Source organism: Chelon labrosus (assembly GCF_963514085.1).
Source record: "Chelon labrosus genome assembly, chromosome: 10".
Classification (NCBI taxonomy): domain Eukaryota; kingdom Metazoa; phylum Chordata; class Actinopteri; order Mugiliformes; family Mugilidae; genus Chelon; species Chelon labrosus.
The window spans coordinates 19,676,585-19,691,454 of NC_140360.1; the positions used below are offsets into that span (position 1 = coordinate 19,676,585).

Consider the following 14,870-nt stretch of genomic DNA (forward strand, 5'->3'; position numbering starts at 1 on the left):
GCAATGTTGCTAAACAACTTTCAGCGTTAAATATGGTCTAGGGAGGCATTAGGACAATGTTGAGAAAAAGAAATGTTCCATTTCCTGTCACCAGCTCCTCTGCTTGTCATTTTGTGTGTAAACAGACTCTCTTTTGACTTTAAGCTGTCGGTTTTACAAAAGAGGGATGTCATCAAGGCTTTTAGATAACTGTGACATTTTGTGTTGTTTTTTATGTTTTGACCTTCATAGACTAAAAAAATGTTGAATTAATCAAATGCTCTGCAGAATAAAAACGTTTTACATAGTCAGAATACTTATTAATTGGAGTTTGGCATTTTATTGTATGTCAATGATAAACCTTTTTACATCAAGTAACTGTTTCCAAGGACAGCTGTTTCCTGTGCCAGTGTCACTACTAGATTAAAGATTAAGTGTAAAGTCTGAGAGGTTTGTTTGCTCACTGTTAGTGCTTTGAACACGTGGTCTTGCATGCAAAACGTGAACGAGCGGATTTTCTAAATCCATTCAATTTCAAAAAAATAAGGTCTAACACAAGTTTACACACTGCTTTAATAGCAATGTTTCAACAGGCCATAAGTAACAGTGTTACTTGATTTCAATTTAAGTAACCATTTGATGTGTCATTTTAAAAAACAAAACCCCTCATGACACAACAACCGACGCAACTGCTGCATCCCCCAGACCTGGCCAGTCACAAGCAGGTAACGGAAAGCAAACATTACAAAGGCAAAACATAACCAACTTTTGAAAAAAAAAACTCCTTAATATCTGAATGACCTTGTGCAATTTTTAAATGTGAATACTTTTCATGGATAGTTAACTGGATCATTGAGAATGACTAATGCATTTTAATTATTAATGAGAAAAAGAAAGCATAATTTACCTCCAATTACTCCAACACAGAGATACAGATGTATGATACTAGTGCCAAACGAAGCAAGCACCATGCCGGTGCAAACCATCACCCCACCAAGCATAACCACAGGTCTGCTGCCATACCGGTTCACTAGTATACTGCTGACAGGACCTGCACACAGAAGAGAGATATTCTACCTTTTTGGGAACTCTGCCAAAGACAAAAGAATTACAACAGACTTAATTTGCTCTCTCGGAATAGTCATGTGACATGCAGGTTGTGTGACAGTTTTTTTTTTTTTTTTTTCCAAATGCTTTTGACACATTTTTTGAAACGGTATGTTTGCCACTGACCTGCTGCATACATAGAAGCAAGCATGACTGAGGAAACCCAGGCAATCTCGCTGTAGGAGACTGAAAAATATTCCTGAATCTCCTTGAAATAGATTGTGAGGGACTTGGGAAAGGCGTAAGAGAATCCTATGGAGATGAAAGCACCGAAGACGACGGCCCAGCCCCAGCCTCCATCTGGTGGGGTGTAGCCTAGATTGGTTGCTGCTGCAGGGGGCATGTTCAATCCGACGACTGAGAAGTGGGAACAGGTAAAAAATAAATAAATAAATAAATAAAAAGACGTGAACATGAATAAACAGCTGCACATTTTCGCAGAAATAGTCACATTGCCATAATTTACATTATTCTACATACTCTACGTATCACAAGCCCTCACCTCTGCTCAATCCTTGCAACAGTGTTACCCAGACTATGAACCCTGTCACTGTGTAAGACTGTCCCCCTCAAAAACACCCTGCTGTAAGGCCTTTGATCTCATCACGTGTGCTTACAGGCTAAATACAAGTGACCATACAAAACAGGGGAGTGACCCAGTTTACCAGATGCCTCTGAGTAGAAAATCTGAATCAAAGTATGCAGATAAATATTTGTCTAAACACACACACAACCATTTTCCTAACAGTGTAAAAGTTGTGTGTTCATACTAAGGGCCTTCGTATTCTGTGCTACTCTGGGGGTGACTAAAATCTTGTGTTACAGTACACCCGGGTAACTGTAATAGTATCAGATAGGTTAGTCTGTTTGTTTTTCTTATTCCTGTTATTCCCTGGATGACTTCCACCTGCAAAATATCTCTGAAAGAAAATGAAACATAATAACAACCAACATAATACACTATTACCACACCAAGATGCAAAACCTCAAAAATAGGATATACCTCTGTGAAGATTATATAAGACTTGGTCTCGGTTTCGATCAAATAAATCACATCAGAATCAGCTTTATGTATAGTTATGTACATATGTAGACAGACACATATGAAAGGGCAATGTGGTTGATGCACGCCAACAAAGTAAGTTGTCAATTATCTAAATTTCATTTTCTTTAAAAAGCCTTTCGGTCCATTCAGTTCAGAACAGGAAAATAAACACTAAGTTTTAGGTTTTAGTTCATAAAATAATGAAGTGCTCCATGAAGACATGATTAATAAAAAAGGTAAAAAAAAAAAAAATCGCTGGTGTATAGGTGTCCGTTAGTTTTGCAATATTGCCAAACTCAGGCCGTCTGTAAAAACATTATCACTTTGTTTTTACAGCAGTTTTCGAGAAAAAGAAACATCAGAGTGGGACATCTCGCGTTACCCCTATCCCAGCACCACGCCCCCTCCATCAGACATGCGCACAACTCCTGACAGTTACTGTTATAAAATTTAAAGCTTTAACAAACTTAGTGTTATTATACTATATAGACGCAGAGACGTAAAGTAGCGTCTGCTTTGCAGTTATAGGGTTTCATAAGATAGTTTGTGATGAACACTATTAACGGGTGACCTTTGCTTGTGTAACTCTGACGCTTGTGTAACATGAATGTTGGCTAGTAGTGTTAGCTAGTTTGCTAACGCAGCCAGAGTCAGGAGGCTGCTACTTTTGTAGCCGCGTACATAGTTAGTTTTCTGATCAGTCAGCAAGTTAACAGCTGCAGTTGACCTCCAGATGTTTTCTAAAGTGAGAATATGCTTCGCTTCGGGTTTGACCAAATTGCCCGGTTGTGTCAATTCAAGAGCGGTGATGAGACCGACACCTGCCCTCCTCTGTAACCATCAACACCGGACCTTGAGCTCCGAGTCTGCCGGTGTCAGGGTGAGCTCCATCTTTCTTTCTACTAAATTAAATTAATTTCTGTACATACTGTACAGAAACGGCACTGAAAACTGTTTTTAATGAATGCTTCTGTCCAGAAAACAAAAATTGGGCACTTTTTGTTTTTGTCTAAATAATAATCCATACAGCTGATGAGGAATGTAAAGGAAAAGTAGTTACATAGGTGTTGTACCTTGTAGTATAAGTATTATTCTGCTGCTTCTTAAAATGTATTATTTATTTTCAGATTAATATGATATTGTTTAAGTTAGTTACATTTTTCATGACTTTTTTGCATAATACATTAAATATTGATATGTTACTAAATAATCTTTCAACTTCTTGCCCTACTACTGTCGACTACGAACTTCTTTCTGTGAATGAGTGAAACATCCTGAGATGAAACATCCTGAGATGAAACAGAAAACTGAAGCCAGCAGTGCTGTCATAGTCTGCTCTCTGCTCCGTTCTAGGTTCTGTACGATGGGCTTTGTCCCATATGTGTGACAGAGATCCGGTTCCTCCAGTTTCTGCAGAGAAACCAGCCTGGCAACGTAAATTTTATCGATATCTCCCTGCCTGGCTACGATGGAGGGAAATACAAGGATGTCTCCTATGAGATGGCCATGGAGGAAATGCATGTGATTGACGAGAACGACAGGGTGAGCTCACATTCCACTGACTTAACCAAGATGGCAATAGTCTGTGTGCAAATATGCAAATTATTCTAAATGTATTCTCATGGTGTGTGTTGGCAGGTTCACCGTGGGGTCCCAGCGTTCGCTGTCATGTATGGTGCAGTGGGGCTCGGCTGGTTGGGCCGCTTTATGATGTGGTCACCTGTGAGGCCATTTATGGACAAATCTTACACCATCTTTGCCAAGAATCGCCTAAAGTGGACCGGACGTGGGGACGAATGCACAACAGGACGCTGTGAAAAAAAAAATAACTGACTCTTGACAGCAGTTAAAAACTTACATAGATTAAGAAGTTCTGCATAAATAAAGCATGGTGAATCCACTGGTCCGTTGTAAAACTCACATGAAAAGCTTTATTTATGCTGCTAAAGGGAAATACTGTTTTATTCCTCGCTTAGTTTAAGTGATGAAGAGAAAATATGTCTGCAACTTGCGAGATGGAACTCAATATTATAAAATGTGGTTTAAAAAAGCGAATTTCGAGAATTCAGGTTTTTATTCTCATCCCCAGGTTGGCCTAATGTTTCCTCTCACAAAAATGACAAAACGGTCCGACAAAAGAAATTCCTGCTACAGAAAAATATCAGAAACGTGGCAGTGCAGAGAAAGAACATTCCTGTGAAGGACAGAGTAATTGTACATCGTATAAAGGCCTGTCATATTTTGGCAAATATACAGTACTGAGATAAGTCTGAGAATCGCTGGAGCAAAATACAGTTAATTTCCTGTCATTCACGGTGTCTCAGATGGAGGTTCATTCAAAAGCAGATAAAGAACCAAACTGTCAAGAAGCTGCCACTAGATGTCATTGTAAGTCTGAAATAATATCAGCTGCAAATGAAGCGCTACCTAAGGAGTTGTGTTTTATTGGCAGCTGTGATTGATCAGATCATTCAAAATTCTTTTTACAGCCAAAACAATAAAGTCCCCTGATTCTTTTTGGTTGAAATAATGTTTTGAAAGTGATGTTTGTTTTCTTAAAATAACTGAGAGAGCTGTTGATTCAACTGTTTTCATTTTAGAGGCTGTGCTTTGTAGTGCTACTGTACTATTGTAACCATATTGTGTTGTACCGACACATGTTTCTATTACTTTGACAATCCCGTTTTAGTCAGTGGGCCAGGCTAAACAACAGAAACAGTTTTGTGTTTAAGTCTATCCAGTTTAACAACACCACAAACTACTACCTCCAAAAATGATCATACAGTTGAATTACCACCTCTATTATAATGTTTCAACATAAACTGAACATAATAACAGTCATGAAGCGGCATCTTGTGAAGGACGGATACATAAGAATGCATGTTTTCACTAGTGTACCTAATGTTTTGGCAAGTGAATGTATACAGTACATGAGTCAGGGCTGTAGGACAGTGATGTTTACCAAACATGCTCTGTTATACTGTGGGCACATTTCGGTTTATTTCACTGAATTTACAGTAACGTTGTCTTTTGTTCACTTCATGTTCACTGTAATTGTTAAAGTTTAATATATAAAACTCTTTTCCTTTCCTTTGGCTACATGTGGTTACTTTTTTTTTTTTTTTTAAAGAAACAAAAACATATTAACTCTGTTCCTTGGGGCTGTAATCTAAAGCTTGACCACACTTGATCACATCACTGAACTACTGCAGACTTGTTATTGTATTCTATCACATGTACCTTACAGCGAGGGCACAGTTTCTAAGAAACAAGGTGCTGGTAATGATTCACAGAGTTGTCTGTTTGGAGGGAGGTGTGTATTTGTGTGCGCAATGTGCTGTAAGAGAAGCAGCTCGCTGAGACCCTTAAGTTGTCTCCCCCGCCCTAATTTTAGACGTGTGCATGTCAGCAGTGGCGGCACATGACCGTAAGCCTGTGTGGTCTTATTGATCATTGGCCAAGCCGGTCCACCCCCCACCAGCTCAGCTCAACCAATGAGATTAAAGCCCTGCCCGTAGGAATGATTGAATTAAATGTCAAAACACACACGTAGTTTGGTCTTAAGTGTTGTTCTGGGCTTCAGAGAGCAGGAGTTTGAAAGCAGAGGAACTGTGAGGACAGAAGAACTTGTTTGTGTTTCAGGTAAATCTTTAGTGTACGCTTTCAACATGTTCTGTCAAGGTTAGAGGAGCTACTTTGGTTCATGACCTTCCCCCAGTGGAAGACAACAATAGTTGAGGTATAGCTGGACTATTGCATACAAAACATGGGTGCCTTACTTTCTGTGAAACCACCAAGGAACATGCACTGTATTATACACACAAGTTATCTCTTATTAGTAAAGGACGTGGGGGTAACTAACTGAAGGCAAAGCTGTTTGTGTTGTCAAAATGCAGACATAGATGTAGTAGAGTGTTATTTACAGGCCGTGTACACTTGTGTTTTCGCTCCGAGGTTTCACGTTACATTCCTGAGGGGACACAGTACTAGGACACAGCTGAAGTCAAAGGGTATTGTGGAACATGATGTTTGTACACAGTCTGATCAGATAAATCTGGAAGCATGCAGCATTGGCAGCGTACCTCTGAACAGACACGTGGATGAGATATTGACAATACACTCATGCTTGGGTTATTTGTTATTTGAAGTGTGTCCATATTGAAATGCAAGATAATTAATTTGTTGGAATCAAGAGGTTTTGTAACTTTATTTTTTTTTTTATGTGGTTTTATTTGTGAAACAATAGATATTTATAGGGATATGTCATTTGCTGTTGCTCTAAGAATGTCATCCTCTAAGGATCTGTCACTGAATTAGTTTCTTCTTCAAACGTCAACTAGGTTTAGGGTGATGTGTTCTAATGACTTTGATGAATCCTTGACTTTTCCTTTAGTGTAACCAGCACACTGGCTTTTTTGTAGTTAATGAAATAAAGTCCACAACTATTTGGAGCATCCCTGCGGACCACAGAATAATTTATAATAAAAGAGCTCCCTTAATCTTTTATCTCTCAACAAGTCGAAGTTTCTAATGCTCCTAGAATTAAGTTTGTGATACTTACTTGTGTAGTGGCCATTATCAAAAGTCAGCATGTTAAAATACTCACCAATCTTTATCTTGAACATGGTAAATATACCTGCTAAAGATTTCAACATGTTAGCATTTATCACAATGCACTAAAACATATAAGTCCAGAGCTTCTGACATGGCTGCAGCCTTAAGTCTTGTTCTAATGTATTTATTTTGTGTATTTTTCTAGCTTCCTGTTGAGTATGCTGCTATGTCCTAACGCAGTACAGTGACATTTGGTCTTTAGCTGACTGCCGCTCACCACATCAGGCCAAACATGGGTCGCTACCTCAGCACCGACTTGTGTTCAAGTTCAAGGACCTACTGCAGAATAAGGTACACAATGAGCCTTCTCAGAAAGGACTGTCAGCTGGACTCGCACAGTCATTCACAGCTGTCACCTCCTCACCTGGCAAGATTCGTGAGAAAGGCTACCTTTAAAAATGTGAAGCGCAGTAACACAAGCTCTACCTCTTATTGTTTCGTCAAAGACTTTACCCAAGAAGCAAGGCGTCCCCAGATTGTGCGTTTCTATTCATCTTCTAACAGAGATGTGTTTAAAGCCGAAGCTCCAGTCGGGATTTTAAACGAGACTGAGAACATTTTTCCTCTGAGTTCTCTTGGAGGAGGCCGTCTTGGTCAGTCATTTAATCGACTGTCCAGACACATTAACATGTTTTTCAGGAGAAAGGATGTTGTTGCACTTGCTGAGAATGCCAGTCTTGTTGTCACAACTCCAGATTATATTGGCAGGTCACAGAGGCGTAGTCAGAGTCGAAACGTGGCTGCAGAGCAAAATGCATCTGAGAGCAAAGGCGTAACACACACTCCTAGAGGCAAAGGTGCTCAGGAGAACTCGGAAACAAGTCCTTCAACCCAGGACATATCTGCACATCAAATATTTCACATCAGCTCTTTGGCTACAAGATTTGGCGAGAGCTACAGTTACGTTGCTCATCACATTAATTCAGTGTTTTCTCACAGTTTTTCAAAAGTTCAAGAGCAAGAGAGTTTACAGAACTTGTCTTCTACCAGAGGAAAACTTAAGAGAAAGATGAATAGAAAAATGCAAAACAACTCCTTTGCAAATGCTACGCCTTCTCAAGTGAAATCAGGTAGTGAACAGGTGGCAGCGGAACCCAACAATATCTCCGGCAGATGGGAGGAGGGATACCTTCACTTTGCAAGGCACATCAATAAATACTTTGGTGCCAAAGTTTCGGATGAAGCTCAGAATAGAAGAGAACAAGTGCCTGTGGAAACCAACAGTATTTACAAGAAACCCTTCTCAACGCAATCTACCTCACAAACTCACAGCACCAGGTCACATCTGAAGCAAGAGGAAGCCATCGCCCCTGAAAGTGGAGGCCTTTTCCACAGCAGCAACAATGCAACTAAGTTCGGTGAGAACTATTTCCAGATGTCAAGTCACATCAATCAGTACTTCAAAGGTCAAAGCGGACGGGATAAGGACAGCGATAGAAATCTAAAGGATGCTAGATCCCAAGAGACCCCTGAGAGACGGTCGAGTGTATCTTTTATGGACTGCCTTCGCCACCCGACAAGCGCCATCCCAGATTTTCTGGGCTCTTATCTGAGTTTGGGCACTTTGTCTCAGACGAGTAAACACAAACCCACTATGACTTCACCACAGACAATATTAAATAAAAAGGTGAGTTGACATTACATGTGAGTGTGTCTTTGACAAACTTGCTTTTCAAACTTACCATTTCAACTTGCGCTAATGACAAACACAGGCAAGATTTAGAATAAAAATGAATTGTATGTAATTTCTGGTTGCATGCTGTCAGCTTGTCATGAGTCGCAGGCAAGCAGAGGAATTGACACTTGGGTTACTAGGCAGTCTTGGACTGGCTTCTTCTCCAGAAGCTCTGACTGTCTGCGTGGAGGCCCTCAATGAACACCTCATCCGCCACCCTTCATGCAAAGCTGTGATCTGGCAGGTGTGTTTTAAAATCCAACAATCATCATTACTGGCATTTGATAAACTCGTCGGTCTCACTAAAGTTAACGTGCGTTTCCAGGAGAAAACTGCAGCCACGTTGTTGAGACAGAGGCGAACCTACAGACACAATGAGGAGCTTCAGGCTGCCTTAAGAGAAACCTTCGCTCTGATCGGATACGTGGATCCAGTGAAAGGTCGAGGCATCAGAGTGCTCTCAATTGATGGTGGCGGCACAAGGTAACCGTAAGAAAACTGATTAATAATGAAAGAGGATCTGTAACAGTGCGTGCAGCACACAGAGCTAGATTATTAAGGTTAAGAAAATAGTGAAACATATCCATCATATGTTCACACTGTCCAAAGCAATATCTGCAGTTGTTTATTTCATCTGATCAATGGTGCAAAGAAAATAGTTTTCATCAGTTAACATACTTTTGTTGTTATTCTTGATCATTTATTATTATTTTGACTTTTCATTTTCAGAGGCGTGGTTCCTCTTCAGTTGTTAAAGCTACTGGAAGATGAGACCGGCAAAAAGGTCCACCAGCTGTTCGACTACATCTGTGGAGTGAGCACAGGTGACAGATAGCAACGTGACACTCATCTTCGTTTCAGCCTGAATTCATAATTTCACCATACTTTTCTGTTTCTGTTCATTAAAGGCGCCGTCCTGGCCTTCATGCTGGGCCTGGCCCGTTTTTCTCTAGAGGAGTGCGCCGACATGTATCGTCGATTTGGCTCTGAAGTGTTCCGGCAGAACCCGCTGGTTGGCACCATGAAGATGGGCTGGAGTCATTCTTACTACAACACTGAGACCTGGGAGACAATACTACGGTATGCACAGAACAGATTCTAAATTTGAAATGAGTGGATTTTTTAATGAGGCTGCTCTGAACATATTTTCTATCCTATGCAGAGAGAAGCTGGGTAGTAGAGTGCTCATTAAAACAGCTAGAGATGAGCTGAGTCCCAAGGTAAGAACACTGAACTTTACCACAGAAGCTGGTTTTCTGATCCCCTCCCTATTTCCACACTACACCAATCTTAGTTTCAAGCAAAGAATATTAAGTTTGCAAAGTTTAACGATGATTTCTGTTGCAGGTTTCAGCTGTCAGCGCGGTGGTAAACTGGGGTACCAGTCCTAAGGCCTTCGTCTTCCGCAACTATAACCACAAACCAGGCTCTCTCAGCCGCTACTCAGGAGGCTCAGGCTACCAGATGTGGCAGGCAGTGCGGGCATCATCTGCTGCCCCGGGATACTTCCAGGAGTTCACCTTACAAAGTGACATTCATCAGGTTGGAAACTATAGTTTTTCAGTACAAGAATTGAAACTTTCATTACAGGCATGGTTTAGTTTTGTCATCTAAGTGTTATCTTTATGATAGCAATGAATCAAATGTGATGGTATAAGGGTGGACTTACTGATATTTGTCACCTGCAGCTTCAGTTTTTTTGAGCTTTGTTGAGCTTTGCTGCGACATGTGCATCAGGGAAGAGTACATCTGAAAAGAAACACAAAAACAATCCCACACAGACTGAACCACTTTAAATAGTACATAGTAAGTCTTTACCTAGCTGCGATTTATGGGTTTCTCTCTGTAACCCTGGAAGGTATTGATGTTACTTTGTACTGTAAAGTGCCCTGAAATGATGATATGCTTTGGCGATAGAAGAAAGCAGAAATCAAACAGCAAGGCAGAGTGTGGGAGATTTTCCTTGTTGCACTGAATATTGACAGCAGCATGCAGTGCCAAGGGAACAGTCTGGGGGTTAAATGTTTTAGTCGAGGCCCCATCAGCCATGGATGTTGAGGTGGAATTCCCTCATTAACTCCCCTCCATCTTCAACTTTCTTCTACTCCAGAGATCCTGACATCCTTGTGCTGTGTCTCTTTGTAGGATGGAGGAATTATCCTCAACAATCCCTGTGCCTTGGCTGTCCACGAGAGCCGTTTGCTCTGGCCCAACCAACACTTCCAATGTGTGCTGTCCCTTGGCACCGGTCGCTATGACAACGCCAAGAGGGGACCCGCCACCTCCACGAGCCTGAGGGCCAAAATCAGCAACCTGATCTGCAGCGCTACGGACACCGAAGGGGTCCACACCCTTTTAGATGACCTGCTGGCCCAAGACGTCTATTTCCGCTTCAACCCCATGCTGAGTGCCGTGGTGTCCCTTGATGAGAACCGACCAGGGGCCCTGGACCAGCTTCAGAGAGACACTCAGAACTACTTGGAGAGAAACCGGCTCAAACTGGCCAGATTGTGTTTGGTGCTCGGGGCAGAGCGCTCGTCTGTTAGCAGAACTAAGGATTGGATGAGTGAGAGGGCTTGGGAGATGAAACAGAGACTGATGTGATGACAACATATTTGAGGGGGGAGGGTAATGTCATGCTTAGAATAGACAACCTCCAGGGTCTACGCACTGGTGGTGGAGACGAGATGATGAGACGAAGAGACTGCTGGAGACGTGGATGGGATGACGAATGGACTGTGATGAGCTCAACCTGCTGCTGAAGTTACAACCACAAAGTAAACTGCATAGTGTATTTGAGATTGATTATATAATGATCAGCAACATGCATCATATCCACCATTTTGAAAGTCAGTATAAGGTGATTTCACTTGCTGCATCATCTGTGCCGCACTACACAGATCAAATTTTGGAGGGTTTTAAGATTTTGTCCACTCCCTCATTGTGTTTTCACTTCTCAAAGACACAAATACACACCTCTATTAAATAAGCACTTGGATGCACTTTATCAAAAAAGCTTAGTGTTATGCGCACATGTGACATCACTATATATGTATTGCCGTAGTTGAGAATGTACATTTCAGTATCATGGATTGTAATATAAGCTAGACACCGATCTGCCACAACATTAAAACCACTGACAGGTGAAGTGAATAACATTGAATAACCATCTGACAATACGTATGACAATACAATGTTCTGCTGGGAAACTTTTGGACCTGGCGGCATTCATGTGGATGTTACTGAGAAAATGTAGCACCCACCTAGACCAGACCAGGCACCCCCACCCCGTAGCAATGACACTCCTTGATGGCAGCAGCCATTCCCAGCAGGATGCAGCCTGACACAGGTACACACACATATGGTTAAGGAACAACTAAAAAAAAAAAACATGAAGAACAGCACAAGGTGTTGACTTGGCCTCCAAATTCACTATATCCCAAACTGATCAAGTATCTGTGGGATGCACTGCAAGAAGCCTGATCCAACAGAGGTCCTTCCCCTCAACCCCCCACTAATAACACCAGACACCACAGGACACCCTCAGAAGGCCCATGTCCATTCTCTGATGAGTCACAACTGTTTTGGAGGCACAAGGGAGACCTACACAATATTAGGAAGGTGGTCATAATGTTATGCCTCATCGGTGTATCTTTATTATTGTATTTAAGAATGTACATGTCCGTATCATGGAATAATATAAGCTATAATTTATGTTTTCTTGTGACATTGATGTATATTATTGTACTTATGGGCATTTTACTGGTTGTAAATAAAATTATATTTATGACAACACCTCCTTGTCATCTTTCCTTGGAAATATTAAATGTCCAATTTTCTTTAACTTGCTGGAGTCTTTACGAGTTTATAATTGAAGGAGAAGCCATCCAGCCACTTGAATGTGACGGGTTAAATCCCCCCCATGTGTCTGGAAGCCGTGCCCTCCCTGTCCACAATGGACTGACTTTGTTCCAAACAGAAACGCTTTGTGTGAGAGAGAGTATGTATTCGTGCCAGCCAGAGTGAAGATACAGGGTCAGTGACCCACCCCCCGTCTAACACTGTGAAAATCAGAAACAGCACACATGAAGAAATACCAAAATTATTTCACCTCTTAAAAAGGCTCCTGGCGATTTGTGCTAGATTCTGGATGACACCTAAATGTAATCAACCAACTCGTGCATGACATGGCACTTCTGTTTCTGTAGCTTCAGCCACCATCACGATGGAGATGACGTTATATTTATGTGTGGATTTCACAATGGATTTATTATAACAGTCTCCCAGGCCCTGTTTGCCAGGCGTGTGACTCAGGCAAAGGACAGACGTCCCGATGGGCTCCTGTTATCTCGCTCTGTCACCTGTTTTAAGATGATGGAGTGAAAAATAACACTAAAGCCAGATAGTGCTGGGAAAGTGAAGCTCAGAGGGGAGATGGCTGCTGTGAATCTAATGTGACAGAAGATGAGAAGAACGTGTCCGAGTCTGCTTTCAGTGCAACAAGCAGAAAAAAACTTAAAGGTAGGAGTCCTAGCATTCATTAAATGTACGTTTTCTGTTGTTATGGGTGTATAATAGACGGTACTCTAAGACGCTTCTGAGCAGCACAGTGTTTGTGGTGTGTATTGCCATGTGGAGGGGTGCTTGACGGGCATCAATGGAAGTCAAGGTTTTAATGATGTCATAGTGTGAGTTGAGAAGTGGGCCTGGTTGACTACTGCATCAGCAGATTTCTAAGAGAGTGAACACTACATATTGATGCACCTCCCACTCCAGGGATTAATCAACATAATTTTTTTTGATGTGACGCTAAAGTGAGAAATGAGATTTACAACTTTACATTAATTGCCTGTACTTAGTATACTGTTTATCAGAAACAGACTTCATACAACTGTGTATTTATAGCAATAAATATTCATTGGCTCTGTATTTTTAGCTACAGTAGCAGCATGGCTCTGTGGATGGCAGTGTGGGTCCACGCAACACTTCTGGTACAAATATCTGCAAATATCAAGGTTCAAGGTTTTTACTTAGAGAGCGGCGGTAAAATAAAACAGTAACAACTCCTGACTGTGCAAATTATTGCGTAACAGTGAGGTGGCAACATTAATAAAGCAACGTCGCAGTATCATGTGTGCGAAGTGCATGAAAAGTCCTTGTGAGTCCCAGTTATAACGTGTGAGAGTGTTCATGGGACGAGTAGCCTGGGGGAAGAAGCTCCTTCTTAGCCTCTTATTTCTGGCCACTTGAACAGTTTGTGGCTGGGGTGATGAGTGAAGGTGAAGGTTTCTTGCTGGCTGTGCAGTGCAGATGTGCAGATGTGCAAATATGCGCTGCACATTGGAAGATTCTATGGTGCACATATCATGGGATTTGCTTGGGTTTTCCATGCCAAAAAAAGACGTTCAGAAGATAGACCCATAAGATCCTGGTGATCTCCTGGCTTCACCCTCTAGAGCCATTGGCAGGTCTTATTTTTAATGCAACTGATTAAATATATCAACACATACTTTTGGACTGACACACTTTTTGTTGCCTACACAATGTATCCCTATGACCTTAATGGTCCTGAGACTTTTCTGCCAGTGCCACCATAAAATTGGCCTTTATGGTCACTTCCTCTAGTACCGTCTCCAGGAGTAGCAACGTTCTTAGACTACTCTGAGTTTAGTGCAAAAGTGCCAAATGGTACCACAAGCTAAATCACGATTGTTAAGACCCACTAAACTTCAGCACTTGTAAGCATACGGTGAGCATGTCAACATTAGCATAAAGTCAGTGTTGAGTTTTGAGAGGCAGTATTGTTTTGACAGTGATGTAACCTAGCGCAGCGTTCTGCTCAGGAAGAGTTTCTCCCCATCCCCTTCTTGTGCTCACCCCAGTGCAGTGACGTCAAAGTGCAAATGAAAGGTGCTCTGCGTCTGAACGGGCAGCTTGTGTGGTCGAACACTCCATCTCACATGCCATCTGCTCTTACCCGAGCCCTGGGCACTTGTGCCAAAGGAGACCCACGAGCATAGAGACCTTTTTGTCGTCACTGAGCTGGCTCTGTCCGCCTCTGTGCCTCTTCAGTGTGCAATCTGGTGCATGGCACTGATCACTGCTCACTTCCAGGCCTGCTTCAGTCCAATGTTTGGAGGGAAATGTCCATTCTGAGATCCAAGAAGCTCAACATAACCCTTATCCTTTTGAGTTCTGTTTGGGGCGAGTTAGGTTATGTTTCTGTACAGAGATCAGAGCCAGAGAACAGAGAGCATCAGCTACTGAGATGTTGTGGTTTATGTCATATGTGAACTGACAGCCAAAATATGATTAAAAATAAATAAAATCTGTCACAGAGAGAAAGCATCAGTCCTTTTTGCTAAAAAGACTTTTAGATGGAAGTTTTAGTTCTACGTTTAATGTCATCTGTAGTTTGCAGGGCCACCTCATTTTACCCCTCCTCCCCAC

The 14,870-nt window shown here is 41.7% G+C and overlaps 2 protein-coding genes across 2 annotated transcripts; both read left to right on the plus strand.

Moving 5' to 3' along the window:
* Window positions 1-2,585: 2,585 nt before the first annotated feature.
* Window positions 2,586-5,284, plus strand: LOC311494384 (uncharacterized protein). Its single transcript, XM_084553410.1, has 3 exons — window positions 2,586-3,011; window positions 3,485-3,673; window positions 3,770-5,284. The coding sequence occupies exons 1-3, from the start codon at window positions 2,865-2,867 to the stop codon at window positions 3,962-3,964; spliced, it is 531 nt and encodes a 176-aa protein (XP_084409536.1). The 5' UTR covers window positions 2,586-2,864; the 3' UTR covers window positions 3,965-5,284.
* Window positions 5,285-6,189: 905 nt separating this feature from the next.
* Window positions 6,190-11,633, plus strand: LOC311493947 (calcium-independent phospholipase A2-gamma-like). Its single transcript, XM_084552768.1, has 8 exons — window positions 6,190-8,372; window positions 8,512-8,664; window positions 8,746-8,903; window positions 9,150-9,244; window positions 9,329-9,500; window positions 9,583-9,640; window positions 9,768-9,962; window positions 10,566-11,633. Exons 1-8 carry the CDS (start codon window positions 6,978-6,980, stop codon window positions 11,022-11,024), a joined length of 2,685 nt encoding a protein of 894 aa, XP_084408894.1. The 5' UTR covers window positions 6,190-6,977; the 3' UTR covers window positions 11,025-11,633.
* Window positions 11,634-14,870: the final 3,237 nt, after the last annotated feature.

What these genes read in the sequence shown, in the direction of transcription:
- LOC311494384 (XM_084553410.1), top strand. Translation starts at nt 2,865, where the DNA reads ATGTTTTCTAAAGTGAGAATATGCTTCGCTTCGGGTTTGACCAAATTG. An exon ending in CCGAGTCTGCCGGTGTCAGG is followed by an intron (nt 3,012 to 3,484) that starts GTGAGCTCCATC and finishes GCTCCGTTCTAG; the next exon opens with GTTCTGTACGATGGGCTTTG. An exon ending in TGATTGACGAGAACGACAGG is followed by an intron (nt 3,674 to 3,769) that starts GTGAGCTCACAT and finishes GTGTGTTGGCAG; the next exon opens with GTTCACCGTGGGGTCCCAGC.
- LOC311493947 (XM_084552768.1), top strand. Translation starts at nt 6,978, where the DNA reads ATGGGTCGCTACCTCAGCACCGACTTGTGTTCAAGTTCAAGGACCTAC. An exon ending in GCAAAGCTGTGATCTGGCAG is followed by an intron (nt 8,665 to 8,745) that starts GTGTGTTTTAAA and finishes GTGCGTTTCCAG; the next exon opens with GAGAAAACTGCAGCCACGTT. An exon ending in ATTGATGGTGGCGGCACAAG is followed by an intron (nt 8,904 to 9,149) that starts GTAACCGTAAGA and finishes TTTCATTTTCAG; the next exon opens with AGGCGTGGTTCCTCTTCAGT.